Source organism: Physella acuta, unplaced genomic scaffold (genome assembly GCF_028476545.2).
Source record: "Physella acuta isolate Inbredline_101_S28 unplaced genomic scaffold, ASM2847654v3 ptg000518l, whole genome shotgun sequence".
NCBI lineage: Eukaryota > Metazoa > Mollusca > Gastropoda > Physidae > Physella > Physella acuta.
This window is the reverse complement of record NW_026732037.1, coordinates 47745-70351: the sequence shown is the minus strand read 5'-3', so window position 1 is coordinate 70351 and position 22607 is coordinate 47745. Positions and strand designations below refer to the sequence as shown.

General features: G+C 37.6%; 3 protein-coding genes across 5 annotated transcripts in view; 1 reads left to right on the top strand and 2 right to left on the bottom strand.

Moving 5' to 3' along the window:
* The window catches only part of LOC131944995 (uncharacterized), a 110340-nt gene extending 91926 nt beyond the window's left edge, over positions 1-18414 (top strand). Inside the window, exons 1-2 of one of the 3 annotated variants that reach the window (XM_059305925.1) lie at positions 13103-13201; positions 14700-18414. In XM_059305925.1, the coding sequence (XP_059161908.1) occupies positions 14700-17672 (2973 nt within the window). In that variant the 5' untranslated portion in view covers positions 13103-13201 and the 3' untranslated portion in view covers positions 17673-18414. Of the gene's footprint in view, positions 1-13102; positions 13202-13999; positions 14202-14699 lie in introns of those variants that run through there. The other 2 variants (XM_059305921.1, XM_059305922.1) reach the window with 2 other exon arrangements.
* On the bottom strand, positions 8803-9394 carry LOC131944997 (RNA-binding protein 8A-like). Its single transcript, XM_059305927.1, has one exon. The coding sequence runs from the start codon at positions 9380-9382 to the stop codon at positions 8873-8875; it is 510 nt and encodes a 169-aa protein (XP_059161910.1). The 5' UTR covers positions 9383-9394; the 3' UTR covers positions 8803-8872.
* On the bottom strand, positions 9426-10143 carry LOC131944998 (CXXC motif containing zinc binding protein). The gene has a single exon (XM_059305928.1). The coding sequence runs from the start codon at positions 9930-9932 to the stop codon at positions 9447-9449; it is 486 nt and encodes a 161-aa protein (XP_059161911.1). The 5' UTR covers positions 9933-10143; the 3' UTR covers positions 9426-9446.
* Positions 18415-22607: the final 4193 nt, after the last annotated feature.

Sequence of the window (22607 nt, the reverse complement as noted above, 5' to 3'; positions counted from 1 at the left end):
TATATATATATATATATATATATATATATATATATATATATAATTGCTATATAAATTGTATCAATATGTATTATAATAAATATAGTATATATATATGAAACTATTATGTGAAATGAAAATGGAAAATAAAGTATTACTGTAGTATCAAACACCAGAGATACCGTGAGCTAAACTAGTAGAGAATAGTAAGTGAAAATGTGTTAGGATCCAGTCAATGAGCATCATTGATTTAAACAGGAAGGCGCTTAAGCGACAACATTAGAGCGTGATGACGCAACAAAGGGCTAAAGCCCATTAAGTGATGTAAGCCTTGGTTCAGCAAAACATTGTTTGAGCTAGTGTTCAATTGATCTGGATATATTGTTGGTGGCATATCAACAGTCGAAGATTCATAAACCAAATCAACCTTTGTACCTTTTACGTTTGAAAGGTGCACATGGTCTTTATCTGTTAAGCCAGGGGTCTCCAAACTACGGCCCGTGGGCCGGATGCGGCCCGCGAGGTCCTCTCATCCGGCCCGTGGAGATCTTTTTGTCCACGGAAAAAAACGTTTGTTGGTGATGATGAGGAACTTTGCGCAGAAAAATCAAAGCCATGCCGGGAAGAGACTGGCCCCCGAACTGAAAATTGATAGGTAATGCGGCCCTAGGAATGAAAAGTTTGGAGACCCCTGTGTTAAGCCGACGTCTCTTTGGGGATACTTTATATTTTTAGCGAGAATACTGCTACCAACTTTAGTTAAATGAATACTGTCACTATACACGCGTTGCTTTGGAGCACCTGACTTAGCAGTGAAAAAAGGTGTATTGTTTATAAAACAGTATTTATAACTAATACAGAAAGACTGTAAAAATATATTGTTTATTTCTATCAAGTGCCTACCCTTGCCCCGACATGGGGGTACGATGGATGAAAATCTGATTGTTGCGCTGGGAAATTTGTGAGTGATACATCTCACAATTTCTAGCATATTACCTCGTGAAAGTCTGACGGTTGATATATTGTCGTTGACACCACAATGTAAGGTTACAGTAGTGGTGCTAGAGTCAAGTGAGCGGCTACTAATAAAGTCCCTAATGTTTTCAAAATTTGCCCCAGGCAGCGCTATTACCGATACACGCTCGTAATGATCCGTGGCCATTATCTCAGGATGGAGACCTTTAAGTGCAGAGTAACTAAGGATCAAATGGTGTTTTGTTGTTTGGTTGGTGTAGGGGGCGGCGACATGTTGTGTGCTATCTCTATTAGTGACGTAGTGACAACAGCGATCGACCACTGGGACATGGACAGCCTTGACCGTTGGGACGCTGCATTGTGAAGAATCACTTTTAGTGCGTGGTCGTTGCAGGGTGCTGGGACTCGAATGTTCCGATGGTTTGGATAAACGCGCTCTGTCAACACGTTGTGTTATTTTAACAGGGATTGTAAACTTGCCGATGTGATTTTTGTTTCATTTATTAGTTGTGGATTATCCTTACACGTTGAGGTGGATATAGTGCTGCAAGAGGGCTTCTTGGTTATGAGGTGTTTTTTTAGTGACTCAGAAATATTTTCTTGATTAATCATACACATAATGTTAGTTTATGAAATTTTGAACTCCACGAAATGCTGTTATTTTCAAGATGGCCGCCGTTGCCATGGCAACCATATTTTCAAAAGGGTCCCTGATGCTTACAAATATTTTCCTTTAAGTACCCTAAATTGGATATCCACAAATAAATCAATAAAACGTTTCAATCAGAAGTTGATTTTTTTTTTGGAGCCTACCCCCTTAAAAGCAGTTTATAGTTCCAAAATCTATAGCGATATATATATATATATATATATATATATATATATATATATATATATATATATATATATATATATATATATATATATATATAAATGAAAGTATATATGTGCAAGTTTTAAATGCATTACTAAACCATCCGATCGTCATGAAACTCTGTGAAGCTGTTGAGAATTTTTAAAGATTCGGATGTGTGCATCCCTGCCCCATCCTGTTGGGAGCGGTTCGGCACCGACATTTTTTAGCACCTGGGGTCCGATCATTTGGAGTTCAGCACAAGGGGTCAAGTGTACTACTTGACTCAACGTACATACTGCAATAGGTGCGGTCTCCGTTAACCTTGTCACCCAGAGCTGCCGATTGTTATTTTAGCACATTAACCTAGAGAATCCACTGTTTGCTGTTGTCATCAAGTCCATCCAGGCTATTATATACCAACAGTTATTTTGCTGACGTCTAATGATGTCAGTTTTTATTTTGTACTCCACGGTATTTAGGTACTGCTCCAGTATTATAGGGAGACAACACCATTTTAGATATCACAATGGCAGCTGTATAGAGGTGCTGAGTGAGGGTGGATTGAGGCTCAGAAGGGCGTGGAAGGGGGGGGGGGGCGACGGCCGCCCCGGCTCCGACCTTAGGAAAGTGCCAAAAGGGCAGACATTTCTTTTAAAGCTAATTTTTTGCTGCATTTTTGAATTATAAAAAGTCTAAGTTAAGAAATGTAATGGCTACATCGCCTTTACATACGAGTCTAACTTTTTTCTACCTTAATGATTAACTGGAAGGATATACTCTTAAGAAACCGTTATCCAGCTTTTCCTAGATGGGGGGGGGGGGACTTTTTAAGACTAATATCGAAAGAATGTACATAGATTGGTGAGTCGATAAACGTTACCACTTATAAAAACAACCAATTGTATTAAAACTCGTTATACGATTGTTTAATGGTAAATACATTAGTGACTTTTATCAAGGTGTGCAGGGGGGGGGGGGGGGAGGGAGCGCTTTTAGGCAAACTAAAATCGCAAAATTACACTGGATTTTGAGTAAACAACCTTCAGTACTTAGAAACTAATTGTACTAAAGTTACTATTGTGTATTATTTTTTTTAAAAAGTTAGGAAGTTATTTACGTTACAACCCACTCTACAATATTTGTCAAAGGTGGTTGGGAGGCTAGCGTGTGTGTGTATGCTGCTCGAAGTCTTGGATTTAGCAGATGCGCGCTTTTTTCTCGTCCATAGTCAACAACAAAGGCAGAACTAATTGTACTGATTGAAGAAGAAGTAATAACCAGTTTAATGATAAAAAGTTGCAGCCTACAGTGCATCACACTAAGCTAGGTACGGTGAGGTTCTCAAGCACAATTCTGACCTATGATTGTGTTTATTTTGTGATGGTACTGGTCCTAACCTTTATTTTTATACTAGCGTAACGTCAGTCAGGCGACATTGACAACGCACTATATAATTTATCCTTGATGTGCTGATAATGCTGAGTTGATCAAAACACTTTACAGCACCATCTCTTGTGCATTTAAACAGACACTTTTCAATGGTCAATATATTGTGGAGTCACCTGTTTTCCACCAGTCGTAGGTAGCCAGCAATTATTAATGTACAAGATTTCGTTGGTTACACTCCGATCTAAAAAGCAGATCCCAAACCTCAGGTTTATAAAACGTGTCTTTAGGAGTCATTTTGTTGATTTCGTACGTCAAAGCTTGGGCTGCTGTTAACATCAGGTTCAAAGTCCTAGAAACTGACAAGGTAAGGACACATTCTGTAAGTAGAAGTATATTTGTACAGAGAGATAAGACAAAGTTCATTTTAGAATAAATTTAATTAAAACTAATTTAAATTAGAAATACTACTTGTTAAATTATTGTTTTCTTTTTTTAATAGATGATTTGTAATTTAATATATAGCTTATGCAAAAATTAGTAAAACTTTAAAGGTATTATTATTTGATACGACATCATTGGAAATACATACAAATGGAATCTCCTACATTAACTTTTGTTTTAAAAGACACGTTTCTTTATTTTCTTTTTTAAAGTGTATTTATAATTGTATTATTTACAGTTAGTTTTATAATTGTTTTATTTTTACTTTTTAGTAAATAAATATGTATTTAAAAAAACTAATATAGAAATTTAATATTTTAGTTTTTAAAATCTATTAGAAAGCCTACCTTATTTATTTATTTTCATTCTTTTCGACATTACAGTCGATTAGAAATATATTTAATTTAAAACCCGATCTGTTGCTTGCTATCTTAAGAGACACTTATCAGCCCCTTCTTAGTTCGCGGTTTCTCTCGTGCATGCAACTAATTATCTGTTACCATCATTCCTCGCTTTCCACTACAACACACTCAAGTTAGCACCCATTTTGCTATTCAATTACTATATCTTTTGATTACATCTTAATGGTTTATTAAATATCTTTTAAAAAGTGTTGTGTTTTTTTTTTTTCGGACGAACGTATATGGAAAGAAATCACTGCATTAAAAGTGTTTTAAATAATAATTTACACGGTTTTCAACAAACAAAGACACGAGTAAACAAACAGATAGCTAGCTTAATACTAATATTAATAACAAGTTCCATTCAAAATAATTTTAAAAAATATAAACTGTATAAAAAAGCCACGCCTCTTGCCACCTACTTCTTCAAACGGTTGGATCAGCTAAACCCCTTTTTGCAATGTTGCCTATTTAGATTATTGAAGTTTTTTATGACAAGCTTGCCAAGTTTGAGTGAATAACTTTTAATTATATTCTGATCATACCCTCGCATTAAAAGTTGCAGAAATTTTAGTATATGACTTATATTGTAAGCCAAATCAGAAAGATTAAAATTCTAATTCAAGATATAAGAAATACATAATAATATGACTTTGTTATTTTTTAAATGATATAATTAGTAGAACAATCTATTGAAATATTAGACATGAGACCGATCTTTGAAACTGAAATTTAACTTAAGTTAAAACCGTCATCAATATCTAAATAAATAGCATATTAACTATCACAAATGTGACATTTTACGTTCCTGTTTCTCATAAGTAAATATTTAAAATATTACTTTATATATTTTATAAAGATATCTATATATATAATTCTCTTCTGGGAGCCGTTAGAAAACAAGCTGCAAGCGCCTTCTTGCAGTCCCCTCTCTTTCTCTCTATCACTATCACTACCACCCCCACCCCACCCCCACATTGTCTGGTGAGTTGTGGTCACGCTAAATGTTTACAAAGCTAAATGTTTACAAATCGTAGAGCCGTAGAGCCGGGTTTTTATTAGAGGCAGATAATTTTGTTCGATTTTAAACTTACAGGAGGTAACTAAGAATAAACTTAGAGGCTGCTTTCACGGGGGAGGGGGGAGGGGGGGGGGGTAGGGTCGGGGTTAGGGGAAAGGGGGGGGGTAGTGTTTTAAAGCAAATATTTTCAGTGGCAGCATTGGTACTGTCGAATTCACAAATTATGAATTACTGAAAAGTAGAAAATAAAACAACTAAATAGCGGCGTATGATACGCTGCGGGTCGGCTCGTTTTATATATTTTATATATTTTTATATAATTTATATAGATATCATAGATACTATTATTATTATTAAATATTATAAAATAAATAAAAAGAAGTATTTAAAATATCTGTGTTTTACCTACCACATTTCATTTTATAATTCCATAATCATTATGTAATTTTTTCTTAATTAAAAAAAAAAAACAAAAAACAAAGTAATAAATAGCATCTCTCCCCCCCCCCCCCCTCCTTCACGATGGTTTTTAAAAGGGAAGTAACCGTGTTAACTATTACGTGTCAACCTGTTATGCGCCATATATAAGCCGTTGGCTCCGATTTCAGCCTACTTTTCTTTTTGAATTTGCTTCCATAGCCTTTGTCCATCCAACAAAAAACTTCAAGACAGCAGTTGTTTGATTGTTAGAGTTTTCTTCCCTGGGTGGGTTGAGGTCCCCAGCTGTCGAGCCTCATCTGCCCGGAGGTTCGAATTCGGGACTTTTGTGTTTAGCAGCCATGAGCTTTACCCAACCGACCACGCCAACCAAGTACTTGTATCTCAATTTAGTTTTTTCCAGCGATGTGAAGCGCTTTGTTTGAAGTTGAAAGTCATAGTTTTGATATGTCAATCACAAATAGAAACAGTTGCTTATAAAAGATATAGAGGTTATAGTGAAGTAGTGTTGCGTGTAATCGATCGATTTTTTCCCTCTCCTGAAATCTTGTCAGCACAAAACAGATGTTGTATCTCAACTTGAGCGATCTTTTGTCATTGACAATTAACAGTGTCTACATTTCACATTACACTGTAATGATACATTTTACTTTTCTATTTGTTCTTATTTGGGAGCTTATACGTTTTTTTTTGTTTTTTACTCTAATCCAAACGGACAATACATTTACTTTTCCCAATTAGAATAACTAGAGTAAAAGTTAATCGTCAGAAATAGAAGTGTACCAGCACGTATGTTGTCAGCGATCAAGGGCAAGAACTAGGAATTTTTTTTTATCCCGTTTACATTATGTCATTGAATTCAAATAGTTACCTCTCTTTTAACTTAAAATGTTTTAATCTTGCACAAAATTAAATAAGATTTTGACAACACTGTTTAGCCGTTTTACACATCCATACTTTATCGTATGTGGAATTTAAAGGATGCAGTGGAATCTAAATTGTGATAAATTTTGACGTTTTATAAGAAAGTATTGCAATTTTGCAAAAAATCGAAATGCAGATTGTTAAAAAAAAAATTGTTTTGTAGTCGATCATCAATCTACGTCATTTCACACAATAACCCGAACCATACACCCTTGTCTATATATTCAATGTAAGCAGACACATCCTGCGATTTCAAATGAGGTCTCTCCCTGATAAAAATGGTAAGGGGTGGAAGCAGGCGTTGTAACTGAAATAGCAATATAAACATAAAGTGATATTTCAACGCCAAGGGTAGACAAAGGTACAGAATATAGTCCAAGTAAAGACAGAACAGACAGACCCGACGGGTTCCGAACCTACCATTCCACGCGGCACCGAATCGCCTCGCCTTCCATGCCTCAAGTCAGACGTGTAACCGATTCTACCAATCAGCTCTACAAAAATAGAGCTTTCTTGGCAGACCACTATCATAGCATGTGACACGGAAGACGCGGGCTGGCGTGACCTCTGAACCCTAAAGGGTCTGACCGCTAGCCTCATAAACACAACAAGGACTATTATTCGACCAGACAAGCGACACAAGTATAGGGACGACGATACAGACAAATAGTAGCTTCCTTGAATGGGTATAGTGTAAACATGGTAAGGGGTGGAAGCAGGCGTTGTAACTGAAATAGCAATATAAACATAAAGTGATATTTCAACGCCAAGGGTAGTCAAAGGTGCCGCGTGGAATGGTAGGTTCGGCTCCCTGATAAAACCACTCGCCAGACGAGGTTATACACCGTTGAGACACACTAGGCCTTGGCTGCAAGTTGGTCGACATGTTACCCATGTATCAGGTCCTTGTCTCTACACAGCTGATGGACGCAAGAGATTAAATCGTTACATTTGCAAATTGGCATCATCTGTGTCCAAACGGTTTCCGAAAGGAATCTATAATTGTTAATTTTTATCGAATACTCAACTCCTGGTTGGTTGTTTTAGCGTTATCTCCCATATTCGCTGTACTGTCTTCATATATATATATATATATATATATATATATATATATATATATATATATATATATATATATATATATATATATATATATATATATATATTGATCGCACGTTTCGCCTGTCTGTCTCGTGATCGTCCAAACGACCATGAGGTCCCGCGATCACATTATTAACCTGTACTAGGGGTGCCCGGTGTTTCTTAGGTCAGTCGAGTGTGTTAACTGACATCAATTTTTTTCACTAACTTCAGCCAACAACAAATATAAAGTCGGATTGACCCATCGATTTGTACCAGAGGACCAGATCTTTATAAATACCAGTCAAACCTCTTGCGGATTACAATTGTGATAATATCTCACGTGTTGATAAGATATTTTTCGAAACATATTTTACAACTCTAATCCTCGAAACGAGAAACCTACTAGTTAGTTGAACTTCCCGTGTGCCTGAAGTATCAAGGAGTGTCTCCACGCTGCATAATTTAAACTGTAAGGTTCCAACTTCCTTAATCCAATAAATACAAAAGCCTGTGTCGTGTTGGTTGGGGGATTGGGGTTTTGTGAAGGGTGACGCCAGAAAATAACTGCATTTTTTAAAAAGAGATTTAAGAAATAGCATTGTAATAAGTGTCTGGAAACAAAAACACGGTAATATTGAACTTTGATACATAAACTTGGTATTTCCACTCATGTGTAGGTCCATTAAAAGCGGTGTAAAAGCAATGTTTAAAAAATGACATTCCATCCCATACGAGAAAGTTAAAAAATCCCATCTGTATGTTAACAAGGAGCAGAATATCCTACAGGAGAGACGCTTGACTGGGTTTACACCGGATATTTCTATCATTTATTACTTCACGCATCGCGTCTTCTCATTTTCAAATGCATTATGCATTCCAGAGAATTTTTCATGGCAGTGTGCCCACATTAAGTATATCTAATTCGGTCAGTCGGTTGGTGGGTTAGGTCTGATATAGCGTTCTTCTGATATTAAACTCATTTTATTTATAAGTATAGTATAATAAAATTTAAAAACTAGAACTCAAATTTAACAGTTGAGACCAGTGGCGTAGGGAGGGAGGGGAGGGTTGGGGGGGGGTAATTACAACCCCCCCCCCCCATGGACCCCTCTGTAAAAAAATTGTTACTGTCATGATACCACTGTTACTTATTTAAATCTATTTCTGAATCAGTACATATGTATAACTAGGCATACTGCCTAGCTTCGCTTAGGTTTTCAACAAAATTGAGGAATTGAATGATTAATTAATAGGTGATTGGCTGCTATGTTAAATGCTTTTTTTTTTAAAACAATAATAGGCATTTATTACAAAGAAAAATATTCATTAGTGAAATGAGAAATCTGTACAATGGATGGACACCATCTACCTCCGCCGCCTGTCATCTTTCCTTGACCTGTCTTTTCTTGGACCTCGAACAAAAGCCCAATCCACATTTATTTTCTGACCCAAAATTTCTTTGCCATTTAGAGCATCCATTGCACCCTGAGCTTCTTTAAATGTTTCATACTCAACTAAAGCATAACCCTTGAGAAAGCCTGTGCGTCTGTCAAAATTTAAGTGTAAGTTTTTAATTTCCCCATATTCTCCAAATTTTTCATAAATATCATCTTCCTGTGATTCTTCATGTACACCAGTGACAAAAAGGATCCACCCTTCTACAGATCTTTGTGGTCCAGGCCCTTCAGACTCATCGTAATCCACTTCCATACCCTCATAATGATCAACACCACTTCGTGTTGGTCCCTCTCCACCGAAGCCTCTGCCTTTGCGTTTCTTTGCTTTTTCTTTCAACTTTTGAAGACCTTGATCGCTTTCCTCGTCAATTTCAAAGTCTTCTTCATCTTTCTTAGTCACAAGTAAAACGTCAGCCATTTTCTTTCTCTTAGCGTATGTTAAATGCTTATTTTTTTTTATTGAAATATTCTTTTAATTAAAATCAAGTTTTAACTGTAATAAATTGGTACTTAAGCTCTGTGATGCTCACAGATTCACCAGCTTTGTCATCGTAATCATACCATTCACACTCTTTTAAATCAACATCTGAGAAAACAGCATTAGACTCCAGTCCTTCAGCTTCCCAGCCCACCCTAGGTGAAAAATCTACAGGAGTTGCCCCCCTGCAGTCAAAAACTACAATTGTTTTAAATTGGCCAGCATCATCTTGAGTGTAAGAGTTTATTGATTCTTTAATTATGTCTATTGAATTTTCCCTTTTACATAGTTTACATTTTATGTTGAGACTTGCATTACTTTTACCATGAGCTGATGGATAACTCTCTGAAAGACAACAGTAAACAAATTCTTGTGTTTCTTCTCCACAGTTAGAACATCTTAGCTTTAGGTACCAGCGAAAATCTTCACCAATCGCTTTGATATGTTTTAGATTTTCCAACTGTGCACAAATCTGCAGGCCAGTTTTCATTGCCGAGTAAATCAAATAACAATGTTCAATGTACACGATTCCTGAATTATGAATTGTACACACTCCAATCTTGACTCAGAATCAGAGTCTCTTACTAAGACTTTAGTTAAAGTTAAACTAAGAGACTCTCTTAGTCTAGCTCAAGCTAGATGAGGGACAGTATTGATGAGACAGTATTAGTGAGTATATCAGTAGAATTCGAAATCTAGATCTGGATCTAGGTAGATCTATATTGAGTAGACAAGACATCAAAATTAGACTGGACACTTTTTCTGGTTCTTTCGGTTTCGATTTATGTTAAATGCTTATTTTTTTTTAATGTTAAATGCTTGGAGCCTAAATTTATACAGTGGAGTAATTTCATGTCACTCAAATATTGATGGAATATTCGCAAACTTTTTACTCGCACGGTTATTAGAACTGCAAGGGGTTTCTTAATAGTATCAATCAAATATTATAATAAATTACTTTCGAAATTAATTTTTACAATTTCAGTACAACGCAAAACTTAATTTGTAACAAAATATTTATTTAAAACAATGCTATACTTTATGATTTTTGTTTTTTTCTTAAAAAGAGTATACAAAATATTTAAAAATTATTACATTAAAAAGTTACCTCCCCTGTTCATAGACCAAATTACCAAATCTCGTATAATGAGAATTTCACTCGCGGTCATTTTTAGCCCTCTTAGAGGGCCTTAAGTCTGACCAACAGTTTTTCCATACGGCGTAGTCATCTTTAGAGGTGTATACAAAAAATTAGCCAGATGTAAAGAGGGTAAGTGCCCTAAAATTCGTTTTGAAATCACCCTCTGTTTTCCCATAAAATACAAAGATTATATAGGAAAATACGACTGGTCAGTTTTAACCCATTTCCCGAATTTTCCCGGACATGGCGAGTTTTTTTGTGACACCCCAAGGCGTTTTCCTAACACCTCACAAAATTTCAAGGGGGGTCGTCGGAGGAAATTTTTTTTCGTAATATAGCCCATATAAGGCGCCGGTCAGTCGAGAAATTTTTTTTCTTAATAGAGCTTATATAAAGAGAATTTCACTCGCGGTCACTTTTTAGCCCTCGTCGAGGGCTTTGAGTAAAACCGACAGTTTTCCCTAAAGGTCAAGCCATTTACCTAAGAGCATGCAAAATATTAGCCAGATGTAAAGACGGTAAGTGCCCTAAAATCCGTTTTGAAATCATCCTCTATTTTTCCCATAAAATACAAAGATTATATAGGGAAATACGACAGGTCAGTTTTGACCCATTTCCCGAATTTTCCCGGACATGGCGAGTTTTTTTGTGACACCCCAAGGCGTTTTCCTAACACCTCACAAAATTTCAAGGGGGGTCGTCGGAGGAAATTTTTTTTTCGTAATATAGCTCATATAAGGCGCCGGTCAGTCGAGGTCAGTTTTAACCCCCTCTCCGTAGACTTTTCGGCAAACCGTCACTGTCACCGGCCCTCGTGTTCTATCGCCCCAAGGCACCATCGTGCCAAATTTGACGCGCCTGACCACTTTGCTTTATATTTATAGATTGTATATGTATGTTTAGAACAGTCATTAAAAATTGACGCTATGTTCACTCTGAGTTGGTTATCCTCCCCTCCCACCTCACCACCTAAAACGGGACAGGCCGTAATTGTGTAGAGCGACATTAATGTCACACCTACGTATACGCTGGGTAGAATAATTGACCTGAATTGACCGGACACTGATGAATGAAGTTGAACCACCCCCCCCCCCTCCACCAACCCACCCCGAACTGATCTGTTAAGTACATTTGGGAAAACGCGTAATGAGGTACCAAAGTACTAGGCCGCCAAAACAATAGTTTTTGAAACAGGTAAAACTCTGTAAACATTGTTATTTGCAATTACCAGTAAAGAGGTGTGTGATCAATACAGTGATCTAACCCATTACGTATCACATGTTAAAACAGTAGCTAATTAAAAAAATGAATTATCTGAACTGCAATACCAATATTTTAGTTATATGTTCCACCTATTAGATTTAGTTTTTCTAGTAGATTGAAAAGCGTGGTTTGATACCCATTCTGATTTTTAAAAATTTCATTATGCTGTGATATTTTAGCATTGATGATGACAATAAATTTAATTCTGATTGTAGACAACATATGTTTGTAGAAACGAATAGTGTTAAGCTACTGTATTACATATTTAGGTAATTATTGTTCTGTTTTGGCATTTACAATTAAATTTGTAGAAATATACATATCTACAAATATAGGCCTACTTGTCTTAATTAATATTCTAATAATCATTATGTCAAATAGTTTTTTACAAGAATTACAAAAACAGACTGTGTTGCGTTCATTGCTTTTGGTTATATTGTGTGTATATTTTGTTTGTTTATTGTTTAGAGCGATAAATCGTTTTGTTTTGTTGTAATGTATCCAGTTTATGGACGTTGTGTGCGTATCACAAGATACAGCCGTCCAACCATGACATCATGAACGTAAGGTAAACATCCGCATTCAGTAAACATGTTTTACAAGCTTTGCTTTTGATTCGATCACACAGCGTGGAATTGGGAACTTTTGAAATACGAACCTGCGCAACAAGTCTGTCGGGTTTTTAATTACTTCTTGCTTTGGCTGCCCAGCTTAAATAGGCTAAAGTTCAATGAATATATTACTGCATTTATTTTTGAAAAGTGTAATCATGAGACATCAATACTAATATAAATCAAATTTAAAAAAAAAATTCTTTAGCAATGTACCACTTCATATTTCAGTCAAGACATTGTACCACTCCCCAAATTTCTGTCAAGACATTGTACCACTCCCCATATTTCTGCCAAGACATTGTACCACTCCCCATATTTCTGTCAAGACATTGTACCACTCCCCATATTTCTGCCAAGACATTGTACCACTCCCCATATTTCTGTCAAGACATTGTACCACTCCCCATATTTCTGTCAAGACATTGTACCACTCCCCATATTTCAGTCAAGACATTGTACCACTCCCCATATTTCTGTCAAGACATTGTACCACTCCCCATATTTCAGTCAAGACATTGTACCACTCCCCATATTTCTGTCAAGACACTGCTAGTTCTAGCTCCTTCAAACCATCCGGTGTGAAATGTGGCAGCCTAGCCAAATTTGGTGCTAGTAAAGTTTGTTACATCTTCATAGTAACAAGGTCAATAAATAATCTTCTCGTAATGTGGTACAAACTCACAAGTCACGGATCAGAAGACGCGAGAAGAGAATACCACCCAACCGTTCATCCGCCAAGTGGTAAGTGATACGTGTCGTGCCCAACGAAGCGTGTCTAGACCTTGTACTGGTCCCCATATTTCAGTCAGGACATTGTGCCACTCCTCAAATTTCTGTCAAGACTTTGCTGATCCTAACTTTGAGAAACTGTTATTTCGGGTTCGAGGATCTTAGCCAAATGTGTTGTCAGTAATTCCAATTCACATTCGTATGTACATACACACAAAACTCACTCGTGTCCGTTCAAATGACGCGAGCTGACCAGAGGCGTAGCGAGGGGTGGGGGGGGGTGCGGACCGCACCGGGTAACACCAAGTGGGGTGACACCAAGGCAAAAAATAGCAAAATATATAGAGAAAAATGATTATTCCACTTAATTAAGTGATTAATTCGAGTATTAAATAGTCTTTTAAGAAATGCAATTCGAAAGTTTAAGGGGGAAGGGTGCAAATGGAAAGTTTGAAGTGGGGATGCAAATCGAAAGTTTGAGGGGGGGGTGCAAATCGGAAATTGAAAGTTTGTCCCCGGGAAGGGTCGCTACGCCTCTGGGGAGTGACACCATTCAGTGCCGCACCGGGTGACACCCGACCTCGTTACGCCACTGGAGTTGACTATCCAGTTGAAGTTTCAATCCACCATTGTTTTGCGTGCCGTGTCCAGTGGTAGTGTTTTACGAACCATTCGGCAACCAATGCACTTGAGGACTGGTGTTTACGTAATGCAGTTGGAGCTGAATTTATTTAAACCGTTGCTAGCACCACCGCTGGTGTTTTGAATCTGCAGCTTATCAATGTGAAATATATTTTGATGGCATCCGTTTCCTATCAATAGCACGCATCCTAAGAAAGTTGTCGCAACATAATTACCTTCATCTCTACGATTTTATTGGCTACGTTTCGTTGCGTGTGACATAAACAACGTTTCAGGTTTATAAAGACGTATCCGAAGTTTTTTGTTGATTTCGTACGTCAAACCTCGGGCTGCTGCTAACATCAGATCGGCTGAAAGTCCTAGAAACAAGGTAAGGACACATTTTATAGATAGCCGTATATTTATACATAGCAATATGACAAAATTATCTTGATGAAAATAAACATAAAACCAATTTAAATTCATAATAATAACTGTCTCGTTATGTCTATTTAAGTAAATGATAATCTTTTCCCGATCGTTCCCAAAACACATAGGGCAGGTGAAGGGATAGTGTGGTCAGCCACTTTTTTTTCCACTTACGTGAGTTATTACATTTCTAGAGGTACCGTAAAAAATCATATTAAAAAATATTTTTTAAAGAATTTTCAAGGCTATTTATTTATTAATTAATTTAACTTGGTTGCAAATTACAAGAAAACTGATAGTTTTTAGCTCAATCGGTAAGATTAACATTAATTGCATTAATGACACTAAGACTTTTATGAACAAAATATGTTTCAGCCGAACATGCAAAAGGGGATTGTGACATGGATATTAAAGTGTTATTAAAAAAAATATTGAATACATATTTAATTATTTGTCCTAGATGACATCCTGTGTGTACCAACTGGTGTGTGCTGTCTGTGTGCTGATGTCTTGTCTGCCACAGACATCGGCAGACTTTAGTACAGAGAGAGGGAAAGTGAATGAAGCTTGCAGCAAAACTTTAGACACATGTTTAATGCTGTCTGGAAGTTCAACACCTTCAAGTGACGCTGGTTGGTGCACTCTGTTTGGGGGTACAGTCAATGGCGTCAGCGCCTACCAGTGTGTTGTACGGATCGGACTTTGTACAGACGAGGAGTTTGTGGCTCTCAAAAATGGAGCTTGTCGTCAGACGGCTACGGTCCAGACACAGTCCAGTTATCTAAAGACATATTTGTATAATGTGGTAAAATCGACCAGCTCAGCTTGCCAGGATCAAATAGTTGATTGTATTTTCGGGTCCAGTGTGGCCACTGTTTTAAAACAACAGGAGCAGTACTGTAAACTGATGAACCTTGGGATCACCGGCAAGACCACCACGACATGTCTTTCCCCAGCTTGCTCAACAACAGAACTTACGAGCCTGAAAATAATCTCGTGCTTGACAACCCAATCCCAACCTTTTTCTGACGCCATCGTGGCAACTTCTCAGGTGTGTCAAAATGGTATGGAGTCATGCACCTATGGCGTCACAGAGGCGTTAGCTTTAATAAAAGGCGAGAAGTACTGTGACGTCATGAGTCTGTCATTTGCAACCACAGCTCACGATTGCCTGATAGCAGCAGGCTGTACAGAGACTGAATTTCAGAATCTAAAAGCAGCAGCCTGCAGTAATTCTCATATTGTAGACTTTAATAAGGAGCGAGGGAAAGTGTCTGAAGCTTGCAGGAAAACGTTAGACACATGTGTAATTCTGTCTGGAAGTTCAACACCTTCTACAGACGCTGACTGGTGTTATCTTTTGGTGGCACCACTCAATAGCGTCAGCGCCTACCAGTGTGTTGTACGGATCGGACTTTGTACGGACGAGGAGTTTGTGGCTCTCAAAAATGGAGCTTGTGGTCAGACGGCTACGGTCCAGACACAATCCAGTTATCTAAAGACATATTTGTATAATGTTTTAAAATCGACAAACTCAGCTTGCCAGGATCAAATAGTTGATTGTATTTTCGGGTCCAGTGTGGCCACAGTTTTAAAACAACAGGAGCAGTACTGTAAACTGATGAACCTGGTTGTTACCGGAAAAACGACTCGGGATTGTCTTGCTCCCGTCTGCACATCATCGGAATTTATTAATCTGAAAACAACCGCCTGCTCGACAACCCAATCCCAACCATTTTCTGACGCGATCGTGGCAACCTCTCAGATGTGTCAAGACGGTATGGAGTCATGCACCTATGTTGTCAAAGAGGCGTTAGCTTTGATCAAAAGCGAGAAGTACTGTGACGTCATGAGTCTGTCAGGGACAACCACATCTCACGACTGCCTGATAGCAGCAGGCTGCACGGAGACAGAGTTTCAGAACGTGAAGGCAACAGCCTGCAGTGGATCTAATATTGTAGAATTTATTACACAGAGAACAATGATGTCTACAGCTTGTAGCAAAACGCTGGACACATGTGTAAAGTTGTCTGAAAGTCCAACCCCTACAAGTAACGCTGGTTGGTGCACTCTGTTTGGGGCAACAGTCAATGGTGTCAGCGCCTACCAGTGTGTTGTAAGGATCGGACTTTGTACAGACGAGGAGTTTGTGGCTCTCAAAAATGCAGCGTGTGGTCAGAAGGCTGCGGTCCAGCAAGCGTCCAGTGCTCTAAAGATATCTATGTACAATGTGGTAAAATTAACAAGTGACACTTGCAAGAGTAAAATAGTTGATTGTATTTACGGGTCCAGTATCGCCACAGTTTTAAAACAACAAGAGCAGTACTGTAAACTGATGAACCTTGGGATCACCGGAAAAACAATAAAAAACTGTCTGGCTGGCTATTGCTCCTCTGCTGAAATTGTAAATCTGAAAACAATTGCTTGCTTGACAACCCAATCCAAACCATTTTCTGACGCCATCGTAGCAACCTCTCAGATGTGTCAAGATGGTATGGAGTCATGCACTTTTGGCGTCATACAGGCGTTAGCTTTGATCAAAGGCGAGAAGTACTGTGACGTGATGAGTCTGTCTGTGGCAACTACAGCTCACGATTGCCTGATAGCAGCAGGCTGTACAGAGACTGAATTTCAGAAGGTAAAGGCAGCAGCCTGCAGTGGTTCTAATATTGTAGACTTTAATACGGAACGAGGGAAAGTGTCTGAAGCTTGCAGCAAAACGTTGGAGACATGTGTAACTCTGTCTGGAAGTTCAGCCCCTTCAAATGACGCTGGTTGGTGCTTTCTGTTTGGGGCAACAGTTAATGGCGTCAGCGCCTACCAGTGTGTTGTAAGGATCGGACTTTGTACAGACGAGGAGTTTGTGGCTCTCAAAAATGGAGCTTGTCGTCAGACGGCTAAGGTCCAGCAACAGTCCAGTTATCTAAAGACATATTTGTATAATGTGGTAAAATCGACCAGCTCAGCTTGCCAGGACCAAATAGTTGATTGTATTTTCGGGTCCAGTGTGGCCACAGTTTTAAAACAACAAGAGCAGTACTGTAAACTGATGAACCTGGTTGTTACCGGAAAAACGACACGGGATTGTCTTGCTCCCGTCTGCACATCAGCTGAATTTATTAATTTGAAAACAACCGCCTGCTCAACAACCCAATCACAATCATTTCCTGATGCCATCGTGGCAACCTTTCAAATGTGTCAAGATGGTATGGAGTCATGCACCTATGGCGTCAAAGACGCGTTAGCTTTGATCAAAGTCGAGAAGTACTGTGACGTCATGAGTCTTACCACTGTTCACGACTGCCTGATAAAAGTAGGCTGCACGGAAACTGAGTTTCAGAAAGTGAAAACAGCAGCCTGCAGTGGTTCTAATATTATGGCTTCTCTTATCATGTTGGCAATTGCTCTACTTCTTCAGCTTTTTTTATACTAATTGTTACGTATAAGATATAAGACGCGAACATCAATATTACACGTAGCAAATGTTCAAAAGTTTATGTTGAAAAGTTTAATATTTGAATGGACAAAATTTAATTACAAATAAAATATTGCAAGTTAAGATTATAAAACTTTCGTGTGATATTAAATGGCGAAAAACAAAATTGTGAAAAGAAAACAAATTACCAGCTCAGAACCCGTGATTCTTTCAAGCAATTTTCTCCATGGAGTCACTTGAAACTTTTGGAGGCGGACGGTGGACGGACGAATAAGTGTTACAGCATATATTTTCTGTTTAAATTATATATTCTTTCTATTTCAGCCATGACCATGAGGGGGGTGGGGTAGTGGGTGTCGACATGCTATCAATAATTCTTCCTCCTAGAATAAATTATATACAAATCTACAAAGATAGCGTTTTATCATAAATATGGCTAATTTTTAAAAAAAAACTTGTGCCAACATATTTAAGTGACAACCATCGTTGTTGGCAATAGATTCTATGTAATGGGGATCAAACCATCGATTTAGCATTACATCATTGAAATATGCCAAGTGTTGACATGGAGTAGAAATTTTGCATCAGTTTATCACCCAAAGATGTGGCGTTAACATAGTTGATATTCTATATCTTACTTGTCAGTATGATTTGCCTAACCTTAACTCTAATTCGAGCTTAGTTCGAGGCCCATCGTGGCTCAAATAACCTTTATGATAGGCTGATAATATATATATATTTATAAAAGGTTGCTCAGTCTGTAACTAAAATCGCTTTTTATTTATAAATTATTAATAAAATTTGATAAGAGAAGAATTAGTAAAATTATTTCAAAATTTAACGAACAAAAACTGTGCAATCTCTGACAATAGATAAGGTTTGTATATGTACAAATATGTTTTATTATTGTCCCTATGCTACACATTACACAGTGGTAATAAAGTTTAGGTTTCTCTTTTTTCCTTGGATTTGTTTTATTTTTTTGTTTATAAAATATTCTTTATATTTAAAATAAAAACAGCTAAAGTATTTCTCCCCGACAAGAACAGATTGAATCATATCCATATGAAGGAAAATAACAAATCTGGATTACATTTTATCACTTCTTTTAAATAGATTCTTCACTCTATTACGTTAGGTCCAATTATTACCTTAATATTTTAAATTAAATATAGTAAATATAGCACATCGATTGCATTTTGTATATTTTATCCTAGATAGGACTAAGTTTAATTTTGCTGCTTCAAGTGTGTCTTATGGTGTCTATTTCTTATTCCTATCCCGTGACAACATCGCTCACATATGATATTTTATATGTTAAGCAAATTTTCGCATGTGTTTCAATCTGTGTTTCAATCTGTGTTTCAAGATGATATCACACGATCTAGTCATTGTGATCCACGAACATTTGCTGTGTAAAATTGTACACCAATGAGTAAGCATGTCTGTCAAGTTTCAAGCTATTTGTTTCTATGATTGCCTAGCTCAAATGGATACATTTCGATGTAATATTTTTATGTATGTATGTGTAAGCGGGGTTTTCACCAGATGTAAAAAAAAATCTAACTGTAAAATGAGTTTTGTAGCAGTATAACCGCCACCGCCCTGCTCATTTTCTTTCAAGGTTGGTTCTAGCTACATAGGTTTCTTTTGTTACTTTTCACCAGTTTTTCCAAATCATGGTAGCATTGTCAATTAATAATGGCCATTCTAATGGGTATAAAAGTAGACCGGTCAAGGAAATAATGGAGAACATTTAAAAAAAGAGGAAAGGCCTGATAAACTTACGTGGGCGCAAATAAAGCTAGCTGCCCAAAACCGAGTCGTTTTCATCGCAGAGAACGCAAAGGATTTAGCCAGGTCATATAAGTCATCCGAGTGTGTGAACGAAAAACCTTAACTTCACGGTTCAGATGACTCGAGAAGACTCGAATGCTGAATTTTTGATCAACCAGTTGCTACATGGTGCGTGTCTTGACAATATTGGCCTTGTAGAAAACTGTTGACAGCCAATGGAGATGTAGACGGGTGTCCCGGGTGTGTTACTTAATACTGCTTTAGAAATTGCCTGTTGAATAAATTAAAACCCTCTAAAGCTTTTTATCGTTTATGTATACGAGGTCACCGGTTTTCCATCATTGAATGCAGCCAAATAAGGACAACAAAACAAAGACGTCTAAGATTTCATTGGTTAATTTTTGTTCCATGGGGCACAACACGCTCAGGTTACATAAGGTACACTAATTCGTCATTTCGGTCACTTCAATCGTTAAAAGCTGTGGGCTGATGTTAACAGCAGATCTGTCTTTAACCTAAAAACATAAGAAAACGGTTGTTACGTCTTAACATTGCCGAAAAAAAAAACAATACTAAAAATCGATGTGACAATCATTAATTTAAATGAAATAAATTTCGAACTAATTTAAATTGATATTCAACTATTTAGAATTATTGTTTTTCTTTAAAGAAGAAAAACATTTCTAATTTTTAAAATTGACTTTGGGGTTCGTTTTTATGTTCCCGATAGAGTTAGCATTTACGTTTGAGTTTGCGTTAATGTTTATTTTTGTGTTTCTGTTTGCATGTATGTTTATGTTTGCATATACGTTTGCGTTTATGTTTGCGTTTATGATTATGTTTACGTTTACGCTTGTGTCTATGTTTCCGTTTATGTAAAATGTTTGCGTTTATTTTTGAGTTAGTGCTTGCGTTTCCGTTTATATTTTCGAAAACGGCCATATTTACATATAGCAATTAAAATGAAAATTGTATGAATTCCCACGGGCGAGCGCAGGGTATGTGATGCTTAACGAGCAGATAAGTCATAGCCCTTTCCAAAACATTTTTACCTTAAATGATAGTGCAAGGTCTGGTCAGTACGATTAGTACTTTAATTTTAAAAAGTAAGCAGTAAAATTCTTTCTTACCAACAAGTACAGAGTAAACTAAATCGCCAGAAATAAAGTAACAGACGAACATAAGAAAGAAAACAAAAAAGCGGGAGTGATCTCTCCTTAACTTTTTCGAATATTCTTATATAACACTACGGGGGATGGGAACTCGGAATATATACATGATTTTTAAAATATATTAGAATCTGGTAGAAAAAAGAATTGCTCAGCAAGTGAACAGCAAACAATGTGTGTATAATAGTGCGGAATATTAGTAATTTATAGATTCAAATGCGTTTTTTTTAGAAATCGTAAAAAACGTAAAGTACTACTTCCGGTCACCGGAAACGACACAAAATTGATAGACATGAGAATTAAAACTTTTATTTATATGTAGCTTTGAGAAACAATTTTGTAGGGTTCCAGCAGCCTAGCCAAATCTGTTGCTAGTAAAGTATGTTACAAGCTTCATAGTAACAAGGTCAATTAGATAATGGTCATTCTAATGTACATACACAATCCCACGACTAGGACCAGACGACGAGTGAAGACAATACCACCAATGTTTCGATCAGTCAGGTGGTAAATGATGCGTGTCGTGCGTCCTATGATGGTGTCATAGAAAACTTTAGGCTACCGATGCAGGAGTACAATAGTTTCAGATATCTGGCTAGTACAACATTATCGGATATCTTGCTTTTACTACAGTATCATATATCTAGCCAGTACAACATCATCAGATATCTGGCTAGTACAACAATAACGGATATCTGGCTAGTACAACAGACAGCATATGATATCTGGCTAATACAACATCATCAGATATCTGGGTAGTACAACAGTATCGCATATCTGGCTAGTACAACAGTATTAGTTACGTACTCCTATAGTTGATGGTACCCTATGTTTCCGATTCGTGCTACGGCTATTGTGCTCGACTGATTCTTCTATTGATTACCAATGACAGTGCTGTAGCTACATATTGCCACTGGTATGGGTACTCAGTGCTGAAACAGTGGGTACTGAGTGTTGAAGCCATGTGTACTGAGTGCTGAAGCTGTGGGTACTTAATGTTACTGCAGTCGGTTCTTGGTGTCACTCAGGGGCGTAGCGAGTGGGGTGGTGCGGACCGCACCGGGTGACATCATTTAAGGGGGTGACACCAAGGCAAAAAAATAGCAAAATATATAGAGAAAAACTTGAGGGGGGGGGGGGCGCATATCGAAAGTTTGAGGGGGGGGGGGTGCAAATCGAAAACTTGAGGGGGGGGGGGGGTGCAAATCAAAAGTTTGAGAGGGGGGGGTGCAAATCGAAAACTTGAAATTTTGTCCCCAGGAAGGGTCGCTACGCCTCTGGGGGGTGACACCGTTAAGTGCTGCACCGGGTGACACCAGACCTCGCTACGCCACTGGTGTCACTGCTGTGGGTACTCAACGCTGGAGCTGTTGGTAATCGATAACGTTGATGTGGGTACTCAGCCTTAGCAGTGGGTACTCAGTATCACTGCTATGAGTGCTTAGTGCTCAAACTGTGGTTGATCAGTGTCAGTGATGTTGGTACTCAGTGCTGAAGATGTGGGCACTCAATAACACTGCTGTCGGTACTAAATGCCAGTATAATGCCACTAATGTGGGTATTCAATAGCACTGCAAAGGGTATGTTTGTAAGTACTCAACCTTACTGTATTTATTACGAGGAGTAGGTCTATGCTCAGTGTTATTATTGTCAAGGACACTGTAAGGACCTTTCTTTGGTGGTATCCAGGAAAGTGGTCCACCACCTCACTCTCTGTTGTCTATTTATTTTTTATGTTCTCCTAATATGTTACAATACTATTTCAAAGCTAAATTCGATATATTGTACCCAGCAACATGATCACATTATTCCAGCATCTCTCTCTCTCTCCATATGCCAATGTCAATGAAACAGGTGAACTCTACTTCACCTACCACATGGACCGTAACGTTCTAAAGTGCTCTTTTATATACAGGCGAAGACTATATTGTAAACCCTTTACTTGTTTATAATCATACTTGAATGA

What these genes read in the sequence shown, in the direction of transcription:
- LOC131944997 (XM_059305927.1), bottom strand. Translation starts at nt 9,382, where the DNA reads ATGGCTGACGTTTTACTTGTGACTAAGAAAGATGAAGAAGACTTTGAA.
- LOC131944998 (XM_059305928.1), bottom strand. Translation starts at nt 9,932, where the DNA reads ATGAAAACTGGCCTGCAGATTTGTGCACAGTTGGAAAATCTAAAACAT.